The sequence below is a fragment of the Heptranchias perlo genome, chromosome 3, assembly GCF_035084215.1.
Source record: "Heptranchias perlo isolate sHepPer1 chromosome 3, sHepPer1.hap1, whole genome shotgun sequence".
Lineage (NCBI taxonomy): Eukaryota > Metazoa > Chordata > Chondrichthyes > Hexanchiformes > Hexanchidae > Heptranchias > Heptranchias perlo.
Window position 1 is genome coordinate 45370834 of NC_090327.1, and position 16153 is coordinate 45386986.

The window sequence follows — 16153 nt, forward strand, 5'->3', positions numbered from 1 at the left end:
TAAGTGTGCAGGCTATTTTGGGCAATTCAATAAGCTCTTCGCACCTCATTATAGTGCGATTACCTTAATTCCTTAATCTTCTGTACCTACCGTTCAATGGCTCTGATCATTCAAGTTATAGGTTGAAAGGACCGACAGGCTTCCTTGTCATTTGAAATCCTCTAAAATATCCTGACATTTTAGTGACAACACCAGTCGGGGAGGGGAGGGAGAATTAAACAAATCAAAAGTATTTAATCATTTCGCAAAAATTACAATAAAAGAGGTGCTCAGTACATAATAACTGCCCTCACTCCCACTTACAGTGCCAAGAACAGGCATTTTGACATAAATGGGTCAGTTAATTACATGCTTTTCTTGAAATCACAGATACCTTCATTGTTATTCAAATGTCTATCAGGTGAACCCCACGGAAACTTAGGGCCTATTATTATAAAAGCCAATTTGTACTTTTTGGCAAGGTAGATGTGATATAAAAATTGTTTCATTATCTTGAAGAAATAAATATGGAACAAGCCTGATCTAAAATCAGAACATCTTTCCCATTGCTGTCTTTGAATTGCAATCTCAATGATAATGCTCCAATTGTATTCATCCCAATTTCTTTGGAAGATCAGAATGTGCAAAGATAGAGCACTTTGCTCATGTAGCTAAAGTAAAGTGTGTTTTGTCTCTCTTAATTTGCAATATCCATCTACTTTATAATGTTGCCCATGTTTCAGTCAATCAGTATTAATGCAAACCATCCTCAAAATTTGGTTTTGTCTTTCTCCCTGAACGATCTTGACATCACTTTCTGTCTTTCTCCACCATTTTAATTTAAAAGTGGAGGACAATCTTTAAAAAAAAATCAGATGAGAGAACAGCAGCACAGAAGCTGCAAAACCACATTGAAAGTTCACACAGTTAACGTAAGCCGATAGTTCACAAGACTGTCCCAGACACACAATGCTGTACACACAGTTCATTTTAAAGTTAGCACGTGGCAAAAAATAGAAAACATAAATACAACAACAACAACTTGCATTTATGAAGCGCCTTTAACGTAGTAAAACATCCGAAGGCGTTTCACGGGAGCATTATCAAACAAAATCTGACACCGAGCCACATAAGGACGCATTAGGACAGGTGACCAAAAGCTTGGTCAAAGAGGTAGGTTTTAAGGAGTGACTTAAAGGAGGAGAGAGCAGTAGAGAAGAGGAGAGGGTTAGGGAGGGAATTCCAGAGCTTAAGGCCTAGGCAGCTGAAGGCACAGCTGCCAATGGTGGAGCGATGAAAATCGGGGATGCGCTAGAAGCAAGAATTGGAGGAGCGCAGAGATCTCGAAGGGTTGTAGGGCTGGAGGAGGTTATGGAGATAGGGAGGGGCGAGGCCATGGAGGGATTTGAAAACAAGGTTGAGAATTTTAAAATCGAGGCATTCCCAGACCGGGAGCCAATGTAGGTCAGCAAGCATAGGGGTGATGGGAGAACGGGACTTAATTCGAGTTAGGATACGGGCAGCAGAGTTTTGGATGAGCTCAAGTTTATGGAGGCCTGCCAGGAGAGCATTGGAATATCCCAGTTTGGATGTAACAAAGGCATGGATGAGGATTTCAGCAGCAGATGAGCTGAGGCAGGGGCGGAGACGGGGACAGGTGACATTACAGAGGTGGAAGTAAGCGATCTGGGTGATGGAGCAGATATGTGGTCGGAAGCTCATCTCGGGGTCAAATAGGACGCCAAGATTGCAAACTGTCTGGTTCAACCTCAGACAGTGGCCAGGGAGGGGATTAGAGTCAGTGGCTAGGGAATGGAGTTTGAGGCAGGGGCCAAAGACAATGGCTTCGGTCTTCCCAATATTTAGTTGGAGGAAATTTTTGCTCCTCCAGTACTGGATGTCGGACAAGCAGTGTGACAAATGAGAGACTGTGGGGGGGGTCAAGGGAGGTGGTTGTGAGGTAGAGCTGGGTGGCGTCAGCGTACATGTGGAATCTGAAGTGTTTTCGGATGATGTCACCCAGGGGCAGCATGTAGATGAGAAATAGGAGGAGGCCAAGGATAGATCCTTGGGGGACTCCAGAGGTAACAGGCAATTGTAAGTAACAGCCAACAGCAAGGATCCTGAATTTAGTTTCTTTCTCAGTCGTATTTTAAGACAAAAAAAGTCCCTAATGGTAATCAGTGTTTGTATAATAAATCATATATTTTGGCACTATCTTGTAAGCAGGATACTGCTAGACTTTTTGCCACTGTGAAACTGTCCACAGTGAGGTTTTTTTTTACAACAATAATTTAAAAGACAGGTACAAAAAAATCCATTCTACCCACAAAGTAATAACTACAGAACAATATGAAGACTCTTAAATATATTTCCAGCAAAAATGTAGATTGTTTCCATGTGCATCATTTAAAATTATGTCAAGAATCAAATTCAGTGCAGATGTTGTCACAAAACAGTAATTTATTTTCAGCAGCAACCTTTTAGGTGATGTCAGCAATAGACATCCCATCACATAAAACTAAGGAAGAATGTATACAGTACAATAAAAGAAATAGACCATTCTTACAACGAGCTCCTCGTTACTGAAAGGCCTAGCTCTTAAACACTGTTTTATAATAAGGATTTATGTATCACGTGATATCAAGAAACAGCTGAGTGCGCTGGATACAGCAAAGGCTCTGGGCCCCGACAACATCCCGGCTGTAGTGCTGAAGACTTGTGCTCCAGAACTAGCTGCGCCTCTAGCCAAGCTGCTCCTGTATAGCTACAACACTGGCATCTACTCGACAATGTGGAAAATTGCCCAGGTATGCCCTGTCCACAAAAAGCAGGACAAATCCAATCCGGCCAATTACCGCCCCATCAGTCTACTCTCAATCATCAGCAAAGTGATGGAAGGTGTCGTCAACAGTGCTATCAAGCGGCACTTACTCACCAATAACCTGCTCACCGATGCTCAGTTTGGGTTCCGCCAGGACCACTCGGCTCCAGACCTCATTACAGCCTTGGTCCAAACATGGACAAAAGAGCTGAATTCCAGAGAAGAGGTGAGAGTGACTGCCCTTAACATCAAGGAAGCATTTGACCAAGTGTGGCACCAAGAAGCCCTAGTAAAATAAAGGTCAATGGGAATCAGGGGGAAAACACTGCAGTGGCTGGAGTCATACCTAGCACAAAGGAAGATGGTAGTGGCTGTTGGAGGCCAATAATCTCAGCCCCAGGATATTGCTGCAGGAGTTCCTCAGGGCAGTGTCCTAGGCCCAACCATCTTCAGCTGCTTCATCAGTGACCGTCCCTCCATCATAAGGTCAGAAATGGGGATGTTTGCTGATGAATGCAAGTGCTCAGTTCCATTTGCAACCCCTCAGATAACGAAGCAGTCCATGCCCGCATGCAGCGAGACCTGGACAACATCCAGGCTTGGGCTGATAAGTGGCAAGTAACATTTGTGCCTGGCAAGTAACATTTGTGCCAGACAAGTGCCAGGCAATGACCATCTCCAACAAGAGAGAGTCTAACCACCTCCCCTTGACATTCAATGGCATTACCATTGCCGAATCCACCACCATCAACATCCTGGGGGTCACCACTGACCAGAAACATAACTGGACCAGCCACATAAATACTGTGGCTACAAGAGCAGGTCAGAATTCTGGGTATTCTGCGGCGAGTGACTCTCCTCCTGACTCCCCAAAGCCTTCCCACCATCTACAAGGCACAAGTGATGGAATACTCTCCCCTTGCCTGGATAAGCACAGCTCCAACAACACTCAAGAAGCTCGACACCATCGACGACAAAGCAGCCCGCTTGATTGGCACCCCATCCACCACCCTAAACATTCACTCCCTTCACCACCGGCGCACTGTGGTGTGCGTCACAGTGTGTACCATCTACAGAATGCGCTGCAGCAACTCGCCAAGGCTTCTTTGACAGCACCTCCAAACCCGTGACCTCTACCACCTAGAAGGACAAGGGCAGCAGGCACATGGGATCAACACCATCTGCACATTCCCCTCCAAGTCACACACCATCCCAACTTGGAAGTATATCACCGTTCCTTCATCGTTGCTGGGTCAAAATCCTGGAACTCCCTACCGAACAGCACTGTGGGAGAACCTTCACCACAAAGAAGGAGGCTCACCACCACCTTCTCAAAGGCATTTAGTGATGGGCAATAAATGCTGGCCTTGCCAGCGACGCCCACATCCCATGAGCGAATAAAAAAAAAATCTAATTTTATTAATAGGTGTGGGAGGCAGTACACAATCTTCCAGATATACCCACACAATCTTGATACTCACAGCCTGATCAACTATACAACAGAGTTGCAATGTTGATTAAAAAAAACCAATAGGATTTGTGGAGCTCTGAATTATCCAGCTGTTCCAAAGCAGTCTATACAGATTGTATTCATTTTTGCAGGTGTGCATTTATAGAGTGCAGCTATAAGGGTGCGAAGCTCTGCACTGGGAGTGGGAATTTGTAAAATCTGCCCTGTAGAGCATGATTCCAATGAAATATCATAAAATAAGAATAATGTTGACAATATGTATGTTTATTAAGTCTGCTGGTTCCCCTAACTTTACAGTTCTAAAATTTGTAAAGGTAGTTCCTCCAAACACAACACTTTCTTTATAAGATGCAGAACTACATTTTGTTTTTACATTTCATATCAATACTAAAGATGATGCTGTATATTTTGGAATAGCGTGCTCCTAAAAATTAATATTACTTAGAACAACAAATTCCCAAATTGTGGCTTTGCATGAATCTGCAGAATACACTCCCTTACCATTGTACTTTTATGTAAAATTTGTCATAATTGTTGGAGCAGTGTCATTTGTACACCACTCAAAAGTGGTAGCATTAGGAGTGTTGCCTTGAGGACTGTCCGGTATCTACATTTATCTTTATTACTATATCACTGCTTGAGACGTCAGATTAATTTACAAATCCACATCCTCTGCATAGTTGCAAAGTATGAATATCTAGCACTATTACTAGTAGATAAGGATTAAACTATGGTATGAGTGCTATTCAAAATAAGAATGAAACCTTGCAAAAAAAAAACAGCTGGAAATGCATAGCAGACTCACATTCCCCTTTCCCAGGTCTGAGCATAAGTTGTTTGGAGCTCACCCAAAGTGCACTTCACCCAATGGGACCTGAACCCACCCATAATTTGTTGGTTCGGATCATTTTAATGTCCCTGATACTCCCTGGTGCAGGAACGTCCCTTGGAAGAGATTTGCACCCAACGGTGGGGGAGGAAAGTCTGCTACTGCTATACACCTGATGCCTGCAGCAGCAGTGATGGCCGGTGACTTCAGGGCTTTGATTCATACTCAAAAGCAGCAACCAGAAGTCCTGCAACCAAGGTTCTCATCCTGGTGACCCTGTTAAAAAAAATGTACCTACCTTTTGATATCTCTAGGCGTTTGTTGCCTGCCTCTTCTCAGATCCTCCACTGCTATGGGCACCACCAAGTGAAGACCCATGAAGCTGAGGCTGGAGCAAGGTGATGTCATTCCTGCCTCATTACCATTACACTTACATGCTGTATCTCCTCCTAATGCCTCAAGCAAATCTCCAAAAGTGCATGTGAAGCACAAATGGGATGGACCCTGGGTGTCACTGGCCTCTGCCCATTTTTCATCTGCTTTGCAACAAGGCAGTAACCAGACCCTGGGCACAAAGCAGAAGAAAGTCATCCCCAGCAAGTCTATCAGTGCCTGTAAAGAGAAAAGATTGGTTAACTTTTTTGTGGAACTCTTCGTCTGTTCTGATGAAGGGTACACAAGTAAAACATTGGCATGACCCTTTTCTTTTTACAGATGTTGACTGACCAGCTGGGTATTTTTTGTTTTCGTTTCAGATTTCTAGCATTTGCAGTTTCTTCCTTTTATTTGTACAGAAGTAATCCATGGTATTTCAGTCTCAGTGTCAGAACATCAAGCTCTCAATCATGGATAGCAGACAGTTAAGAGTTTTAAAATCCATATTCAGGAGTTTTCAGGGGGCACAGCTGCAGTATACTTTCTGTTTCTTTGTGAAGTATTAATACTTCACTTTCAGGCATGTTTGAGCACTGTCCAAAGCAGGATACTGATATCCTCTTTGATGGAGACAAACAATTGCCAGAAGGGGGAGTTGTTTACAACCGTATTTGAAAGACTGGTGCTGAAATATAAATCAATTCTACCCACAGATCAAAAACAGGGGAGCAATAAAGAGACTCTTACAATCTTTTCGCTGTATTCCCAGCTTGTATTTTTTAAGTGCTTTACTTTAAGTGACTCATGGATGGCTGCCAGTGATTCTGCACATAATTTTGTTTTATGGGTACAGCTTTGCTCACCAATATTCTGAGAGTTTTGGCATGTTTGCAGATCTCATACTTCATCCAGGCTTTTTAATGAGACATGCAGCAGAAGAACACCAAATGGGAAGATTCTAGTAAATTCTAGGAGAATTCTAGGAATGACAACATGAGCCATCCCAGCTTTGAATTGATCACTGAGCTAGGAACCAGAACTTTAATTAATAAATGGCTTGACTGACAGTTTTTGATTGTAAATTGAGTTGATATAGAAACTCAACAAAACAAAATCAGCTAGAAACATGATAATTAAAAAAGAGTTGGATTATAAATTAGTGAAATCTAACACAACATTGCTCACAAGACAAAGCTAGATGTGGGCATCAGTGCTTTCATTAGTCAGTATTTCAGAATTATCCCGTATGAATAAACAAGATAAAAAAAATTTGCAAATACTGAAAATCTGAAATAAAAACAGAAAGAGCATAAAACTCCTCAAGCCAGGTGTGTCAGTGTAAGTGCAGTGGGTGCAGGAGACTCACTCCACCACTGACCTCTCTCTGCTCCTGACCCCATCAAAGTGTCTGGGGTCAGGGCAGGGCCATTTGATTTATATATTTTCTGTAGGCGCCTACATCAGCATGGGGAAATCTTGGGTGCTGACTAGAGAAGAAGGAAGAGCAAAGATGCAGCCCCGGAAGGCTGCATTGGTGTGCTGCTGGTGGGTACCCCCAAAAGGTGCAGCTCTCCATGTGATTCCCCTCCCCCGCACTTGTAAAAGGGCCAATCAAAAAACAATTGCAACAGTCAATTCCGGGCTCTTCCAGCCAATGACCCCGGCCCGGAGATGCCAGTGGACCCCATTTCTCTCCTTACAAGGACCTGGATGCCAGTTTCTTCCTGCTGTTCATATCTCTGGTTGTAAAGGAGACATAAATGTGGTGGGGAATGCCTCCCACTAGCCTTGCCTCCTTTCCATGTCATGGGCATTGTCTGGGGCAGATGGAACTTCCAGCTGCCCTTGGCCCCAGCTGAATTCCAGCAGCATAGGAATAGGAGTAGACAATTCAACCCCCCCGGGCATGTTCCGTCATTCAATGAGATCATGGCTGATCTGTATCCTGACTCCATTTACCCGCCTTGGTTTCCATAATCCCTTAATACCCTTGGCTAGCAAAAATCTATCGATCTCAGATTTAAAATTATTAATAGAGCTAGTATCTACTGCTGTTTGTGGGAGAGTGATCCACACCACCCTTTGTGTGAAGAAGTGTTTCCTAACATTTCTCCTGAATGGCCTGATTTTAAGGTTATGTCCCCTTGTCCTAGACTCCCCCACCAGTGGAAAAAATTTCTCTCTATCCTATTAATTCCTTTCAAAATCCTAAAAACCTAAATCAAATCACCCATTAACCTTCTATATTCCAGGGAATACAAGCCTGGTTTATGTAATTGCTCCTCATAAATTAACCCTTGGAGCCTGGTAACATTCTGGTGAATTTGCATTGCACGCCTTCCAAGGCCAATATATCATTTTTAAGGTGCGGTGCCCAGAACTGTACACAGTACTCCAGATGTGGTCTAACCAGGGCTTTGTACAGCTGTAGCAAAACTCCCTCCCCTTTATATTCTAGCCCTCTATATATAAAGGCTAAAATTCCATCAGCCTCTTTGATTATTTTTTGTACTTGACCACTACATTTTAGTGATCTGTGGACATGGACCCCCTAAATCTCTTTGGACCTCCACTGTTCCTTAGCTTTTCACCATTTAAAAAATACTCAGATCTATCCTTTTTTTGGTCCAAAATGCACTTACCCGCTTTGAAATCCATCTGCCACAGATTTGCCCACTCACTTAATCTATCAATGTGTCTCTGTAATTTTATATTCCTGTCTAAACTACTTACTTTGCCACCAATCTTTGTGTCATTGGAAACTTGGATATATGGCTCTCTAATGTGTTATATAAGTCATTAATAAATATAGTCAATAGTTGAGGCCCCAGCACTGATCCTTGTGGGACACCACTAGTTGCTTCCTTCCAATTTGAATACATACTTGTATCCCTACTCTCTGGCCCAGAATAGCCAGTCAACAAACAGTGCCCACCGTTGGTTAGACTTGTACTTGCCCATTTAATTTCCATGAGATTTTGCACTGCAAGTTGCTGGAAGTGGGAGATGCGATGCCGTGGCGCCCTCTACAGGGCATCTGAGATCTGAATGAACAGGGCAAGCAACTGTGTATCTTCTTAACCAATCAGACTGAAGGATCGTTAAATGAATAGCACAGAGTCTGAACAAGGATGTGAAAGTTGGAATAGTGAATTCAATGTCAAATCAGGTACAGAAAGAGAAATAAAGAGAGGGAAAGAAAGATTGGATTAAGAGAGAAAAAAAGACAGAAGAAAAAGTAAAAAAAGCTTTTAATTTAAATTTTAAAAAGAACTCCAAGAATTAAAACCTGAAAGAATGAGATTCCACACTTGAATTAGTTAATTTTCAGTGCCAGAGAGTAATTGCCAATAATTAACACATATCACGTCATTAAAAAGGGTACTTATACTGAAATGGACAAGACTTAATTTTCTGTGGCAAGTTTAGTTTGTATCTGCCACACAAATACAGGAATGTCACGCCGTTCAATGCATTTGAATGAGGCAGACAGCGAGATGCTGTTTTCACGAAGCTAACAGCAGAGCATGCATCTTGGACAGCAACTTCAGGATTTTCACATTCAACTGCGCATCTGCCCTCGCCTGAAGTTGCTATACGATTTGCACATAAATAATGATGAACACCCATTAGCCTCACCATTATCTTGATAAGACCTCTGTCTTCTACCATCTAACCAATCTCCTAACCAGGTCAATAATTTACCTTCAATTCCATGAACTTTAATTTTAGCTAACAGTACCTTACGTGGAACCTTATCTAATGCCTTCTGGAAGTCCATATAAACTACATCCATAGATATTCCCTGTCTACTACTTTAGTTCCTACTTTAGTTGCATCACTCTTCTGGGTGGAGACTCAGCATTTGCAGGTTCTGTCTGATCTTGCTCTCCTCTTGAACCCCTTATACCCATTTACCCCATTTTCCTCAGCACTCAGACACTGAGGAAATTCAGGGCTAAAGTGCTGGAAATACACAGCAAATCAGTCAGCTTATATAAATTGGAAAAGATAGGTTAACATTTTGGGTATTATCCTTGTTATACACCTGAAATATAACCTATCTTTTCCCTTTATAGATACTGACTGACCTGCTGTTTATATTCAGTATTTTGTGTTTTTATTTCAGGACTAACCTTGTATTTCTTCTGCTTAAATATAACCACTTTACAGATTTTCTGCAAATTTTCTGATGTAAAGTGATTCGTTTAGTTACATTTAGTCATTAACATTAAAAATGTCACAGCACTGCTGGCAAAGTAGAATTCATTTGTAATGTTGGTAAAAATAAAACAGAGGCCTCTCTTAGGATACCTCAACATACCCACCTGACATTTCCCTACTGTTGAGGTACATATCAATTTAGCAAACTGTCCAGTATGCCCCCAGATTATTACTCTGTGTTTATTCACTACTGTTTTGACAGAGAAAAGGTTAACATGTAAAGAAATGAGGTATGTGAATGTGAGGCTGATAGTGCACAAATGTGCAGTGCCATGGCAGTGAGTAGTGCAGATTTGCTTCCCCATGTAACTAAATTCTTAATTTTAGCTGCGCTGGGGGCTGAAGTGAAACTAGAGAAATGATCCTCCCCATGTACTCTTGGCGGCTCACTTTTGAAAGACGTTGAAAGAGGCCTATGAGCAGGTCTTCTGTCTTTCTTCATGGCTGCTGGAAATGCCTGGCCTGGGGAGACAAGTGGAACTGAACAGAAAACAGAGGGATCTTATACTCTCCCAAAAAGGACATTGTATGAATACCCTGTATGTGTGTGGAAGCTTTTAGATACAGCAGAGTATGCTTTCAAAGAAAAATAATTGGCAGCAATAAAAAAAAGTGGCAATGCCGATTCCAAGGCTCACCTTTCCTGGCGGGTCTGCTCCTCTGTGGTTTCCATGGCACATTCCAAGGAATTCTGCAAAGACTGAAGCTGGTTCACTGTTTCTTTCAGCAGAAAGCGAGTCACAAATTGTTCCAGATTACATGAATCTTGGTAATCCTGCACAAGAAAAAATTACATGGGTGAAACTAGCAGGGCATATAGGCATTGTACAGAAATAAAACAATCCTACTGGAAATTATAGTTTAGTTTATAAATTAAAGTTTATAAACTGGTGACCAAGTGAACTGAATGTTGTAGTACTGTTAATGTAATTTGATTTCAGTAGTTTGATTAGTCTGAACCACTGTTGTTCAGGAGGTATTGGGTTCTTCAGTGGCTCAGACACTGGCCTCTCATCTCTGCTACTGGCTGTGACTTTGTCATTCTCCTCTGCTGATGACAGACCTTTTGCCAAAGTTCTGATACTCAGGTCAGCAGAATTTTGAAAAGCATTCCAAAAGCTGTTAGGATGAAAAGTCCTTTGTGTAATGCAATAGGCTCAGGACCCTGAGCAGCATGATTTTGTTTATTGTGAATACAGCTTCTTTGACATTACTTAGACAAAGGCATTTTTGTTTCTTTTTCACAACTTGTTACTGGGTTTCTAGAAGATTAAGATTTTTTTTCACTTGGAAATTGATATTGTTAAATTATGTGGATTCTTTAAATATGTCAGCATTGATTTTTTAAAACATGATTTCACAAATTATCAGAAACTAAACCAGTCATAACAATAAATAACTTGCATTTACATAGCACCTTCAATATAGTAAATGTTCCAGGAGCTTTACAAAGGCAAAAATGGAGGCTGAGGAAGTAGTGGAAGAAGAATTTGGGGAGGTAAATGAAAATATGGTCAAAGAGGAAGATTTGGAGGAGGCTTTTGAAGATAGGGTGAGAGGTCTCAAGGCATAGAGGTTTAGGGAGCTAATTCTAGAATGTGGGATCACGATTGCTGAAGTTCCTGTCAGTAAAGTTAGAATGGAGCGAAGGGAGGGTGCAAAGAAAGACAAAATTAGAAGAAAGCAGATGTACGGTGGCTGGAGAAGGTTGTAGAAGTGGGGTGGGCTGAGACCATGGAGGCATGTGTAAATGATGACGAGGACTCTGAATCCAATGATGCACCAAGGACTGAAGTGTTAGGGGAGTGGGTCTCAGTGCAGCATATAATGTGGTAGCAAAGTTTTGGATGACTTGCAGTGTAAGAATAGTAGTCATGATGTGGAGATGCCGGTGATGGACTGGGGTTGACAATTGTAAACAATTTTACAACACCAAGTTATAGTCCAGCAATTTTATTTTAAATTCACAAGCTTTCGGAGGCTTCCCCCTTCGTCAGGTGAACGATGTTCACCTGACGAAGGGGGAAGCCTCCGAAAGCTTGTGAATTTAAAATAAAATTGCTGGACTATAACTTGGTGTTGTAAAATTGTTTACAATTAAGAATAGTAGAGCTTGGGAGATTGGTGAAATCAAGTCTGGTGGTGACAAAGGTATGGATGAGGATTTTAATGGCAGTGACGATGACATAAGGCATAGGCAGGCAATGTTGGGAGGTGATATGAAGCTCACCTCAGATTTAAACAGGGTACCAAGGTTGTGCACTGTTGGGTTCAGCCTGTATGAGGAACTGGGGAGGGCGATGGAATCATGGGCTAATCTCTGGACCTTTTGGTGGGTGCTGAACAGGGTGGCTTTGGTCTTGTTAAAGTTAGAGAAAGTTCTGGTTCATCCATGACTTGATGTCAGATAAGTAGTAATTTCAATAATATAAATTTGTGGGGAAGAAATAAATATTTTTTCTGAATAAATTGCTTGCTTATTCATTTTAAAAATTACCAGTGTTACTGTTCGTAAATAACATACAATAATTTAAATTGAACAGATACTGACTAACACATGTAGGATTTTAAACAAATAAAGTGGGATTTGGTGGTGGCGATGAACAATTCTTATGATGTCTTCAAGAAAAACAAAAATACAGGGTTGATTTTCTGTTTGTGTGCATATCGGAAAATCTTGGCCGCAGTCCCATGATCTCTTGATATGTGTGGCCGTCAGGTGTGGCTCATCTCCGCCCCCCCCCACCACCCCGTTGTAATGCACTTTCTTAAAATTGTCTCTAGTATGTCCACAGCATCTGAAAGTAAAAAAGGGTAATATTTCCTGTACAGATTCTCCATCTACACCCAAAATGTGTCTTCTCTTTAGAAATGCAGATGGTGTGTTTCCTGAATTATTTCCACCTTTGCAGTATTATTTCTTTTTATCTCTTATGACCCTCTTATTGTTGAGGAGATGGGGCTGAATGGCCTACTCCTGTTCCTATGTTCCTATGAAATCACATGAATTTATAAGTCTGTAGTCTTATAAAGATGGACCCTTTATTACATCTCTCAGTGAGCAAAGTTCTATTGTTTAACCATATTTGTTCTTAAAAGTATGTTGCTAATGTGATTTGTATCTGTCATTCAATAGATGCACAGTTGGAAAAAAGGCTTGCAGAAAATTGTATGCTGAAAATTAAAGATTCCCTGTGTGTTCAAGGAGCCTCCTTGAATATCTTGAATTGTTGTTTTCATTTATCACAACAAAAGCTTCTACTTTAGTACCTGATGCAGCGCACAGAGATGAAAGTGTCAGACAGTCCAATGGCAGAACACTCATTCATCACACAATGTGTGATCAGGAATAATAATTAGATGAAACGCACAAAGTCTTATTACAAAATGTAAAGTAATTTTACTTTAAAGTAAGTCTTACTTTAAAATCATATTTTTGTACAATTAGTGGACAAGTTGGAAGTCAGTGCTTCAACTGACACAATTTGTGCTCTTAACCATTCAGACCCTAGCAATAAATTTAGAAATATCTATTAGTTTAATTACATTATGGAACCTTACAATCAATGTGTAGGAATTCTTCCCTTTTCTAATCTCACCATAATGAATTCCAAGAACTGTCAATTCATGAGATTCTAAGGTCAAGTGCTCTGTCTGATAATACGACCACTTAATGTGTTTGTCTGAAATTCCTCTCTCTGCTACTTCAACTGAGGTGTTCATGGGCTCAATTTTAAAAGGGTGGTGGGATGGCAGTGGTGGGGGGGGGGGTCAGTGGGCACGTGGCGAACCCGGATAATAAAAACTTACCTTTCCCCATACGATTGCGACTTAATTGGTGGCCCTTAACATGGCTTCCGGGTGTTCCGTCCGAAAGCTGCGCAGTGGGCAAACTGTGCACCCGCATGACAGGCTGTCAGCTGGAGCATCTGGATTTAAAGGGCCATTGCTTTAATGGATTTTGCTGGAGCAAAGAACAAGGAGACCCAATGGGGCAGAACGGGGCAATCCTGCTCCAAGATTTAACGATGCCTCACTTGAGGTGCTACTGGCCAGGGTGAGGAGGAGGAGAGAGCTATTTTACCTGGCTGACAGGAGGAAGCGCCCTGGCTCTGCCACCAAGAAGGCCTGGCTTGAGGTGGCAGAGGAGGTCACCAGCAGCAGCAACATATCTCGCATCTGGGTCCAGTGCAGAGCGTTTCAATGACCTCTCTAGGTCAGCAAAAGTGAGTACACTGATTCTCCTGCATTCCGTTGTGCACATCACCCCCACCCTCCAACTCATTCTGCACTGCCAAGACTACTCCATCACATCACTCCTCACACCCACTCAAGGCTCATCCTCAACTTACCTGCACTTCCTCAGCACTTCCTCACCTCCCCATCTGTGACCCCACCACTACTACTCACCCTAATCCTGATCCAATGTGATGGCTCTGTCTGATACTCACCCTCTGATGCACCTCTTTCACGGTCAGCCTCACCCAAAGCAATGCGTTCATCGGCTGGCCACTTCACCATTACTCACTCACATGTCTGTACTTTCTCCTCTTCTAGGAGAAGAGAGCGCAAAATGCACGCGAGAGGGCGAGGACTGGAGGGGGGCCACAACAAATAGTGGTCCTCACAGAAGCGGAGGAGGGGTACCTGCAGATCAGCCGCACCCTCGGGTGCCTGTCCATCAGGGATGCCGAAACTGGTACCCCACAAATGTCTGGTGACAAAACTTTAACATTCATCACACACAACATGAATTGATGTTAACAATGCTTGGCATGTTAAACACCTCAATATGCTCATTGCAACATGACACATCTGTAATGATGCTTAATATTGGATTCTGTTGTCTTACAGGCCCTTCAACGACCGCAGTGATAGCAGAGGGCGATTCCTCAGAGGAGTTCCAGACTCTGCTGGCGCACCATCACATCTTAACGAGCCACCCACCAGCGCAGATACTCACACCTCGGTGGGTCCCAGTAGTGAGTTTGATAGGTTGGCACCTGGTGAGTCACCACACACAAGTGAGCATGAGCAGACACCAGTGGCAGGTGCATCTGTGGAGAGTCCTGCTCAGCTGGATGCAGATGCTGAACCCTGGGGCCATCCTTTAAAAGAAGAATGATCGAGGGGCAGCAGCACATGTGTGAGGTACTGGAACAGGTGCCACGCACAATCTCCACAATTGTGCAGAGGATGGAGATATCCAACTCCTGCATGAGTGGAATGGTGGCACAGGTACGTGAGGGAATCTCTGAGATAGTGTCACAGGGACGTGGGGGAATCTCTGAGATAGTGTCACAGGGACGTGAGGGAATCTCTGAGATAGTGTCGCAGGGACATGAGGGAATCTCTGAGATAGTGTTGCAGGGACGTGAGGGAATCTCTGAGATAGTGTCGCAGGGACGTGAGGAACTGTCGGAGATAGTGTCGCATGTAACTAATGAAATGTCTGAGATAGGGTCGTAGGTAACTGCGGAAATGTCTGAGATAGTGTCGCAGGTAAATGCGGGAGTGTCTGCGATGGAGAGAAGGCTAGCCTTCATTGAGCTTCAAGCACAGCTCACAAATGAGTCCATTCAGGCCCTGACAATGGCTGTTCAGACTCAGGGTGAACAGTATTCTGACAGATACTTTAGAAGTGGCCTTCCAAGGCATCACACATGTTCTCCAAACTGTTCTCCAGCAGGGTGATAGGAGTGATGTGGGCCTGGTCCAGGAGAGGGATGAAGGTGAAAGGGACATGGAAGTGGGGCACTACTCAAAGCGCTCCCATATCTCACCCGTTGCCCCCCTCTCAACCAGTACCCACAATGCTGCCTCCTCTCCAGGTGGCCATGTCTGCCCCTGCACAGTTGCAGGTGGAGCAATCTTTGGAGGGGCCCTCATGAGCTCCAAGCCCAGAGGGCATAGGCCGAAAGCATCTAAGCAGTCCGGCCATGGACATAAGCAACCTGCCACCTACGTCTGCTGCAGTCACAGGGGATGCACCACATAGAAGCAGTAGGATGAGAAAGGCTAAGGATTTGTAATCACGAAGGATACACACAAGGGTGTTGGGACAGACTGTCATGTTTTTCATTTATATTTGGTTTTTGTTAAAGTCACATTAAATGTTATCATTCTCACCACTACTGCCACGTCTTGCCCATTCTTGACTGGCTTTTGTGATAGCGCCCTTTCATGTGCTTCACCATGAACGGCGACACTTGATGCCACCCAGTGGGTCACTTTACTGTGGGTGTATCTGTAGTTTCAGGATAGTTTGGAGTGGGGCGTGGGGGGGGGAACGCTGGTGTTGGCGCTAGTCTTTCCAGGTGGATTGGACTCTTCTCACTTTCTGATCTTACGAGATCCGTTCACATATGAGTGACTCCCCCTCCTCACAAGCCAGGACTGTTCATCAGCAAAAAGGGGTATTGCTCCATCAATGCGCAGCTCGTTTGGACCA

General features: G+C 43.1%; 1 protein-coding gene across 1 annotated transcript in view; it reads right to left on the minus strand.

Moving 5' to 3' along the window:
- The window catches only part of necab1 (N-terminal EF-hand calcium binding protein 1), a 204728-nt gene that overhangs the window by 60973 nt on the left and 127602 nt on the right, over positions 1 to 16153 (minus strand). Inside the window, exon 6 of the mRNA XM_067975307.1 lies at positions 10341 to 10477. Coding sequence (XP_067831408.1) covers positions 10341 to 10477 — 137 coding nt within the window. The remainder of the gene's footprint in view (positions 1 to 10340; positions 10478 to 16153) is intronic.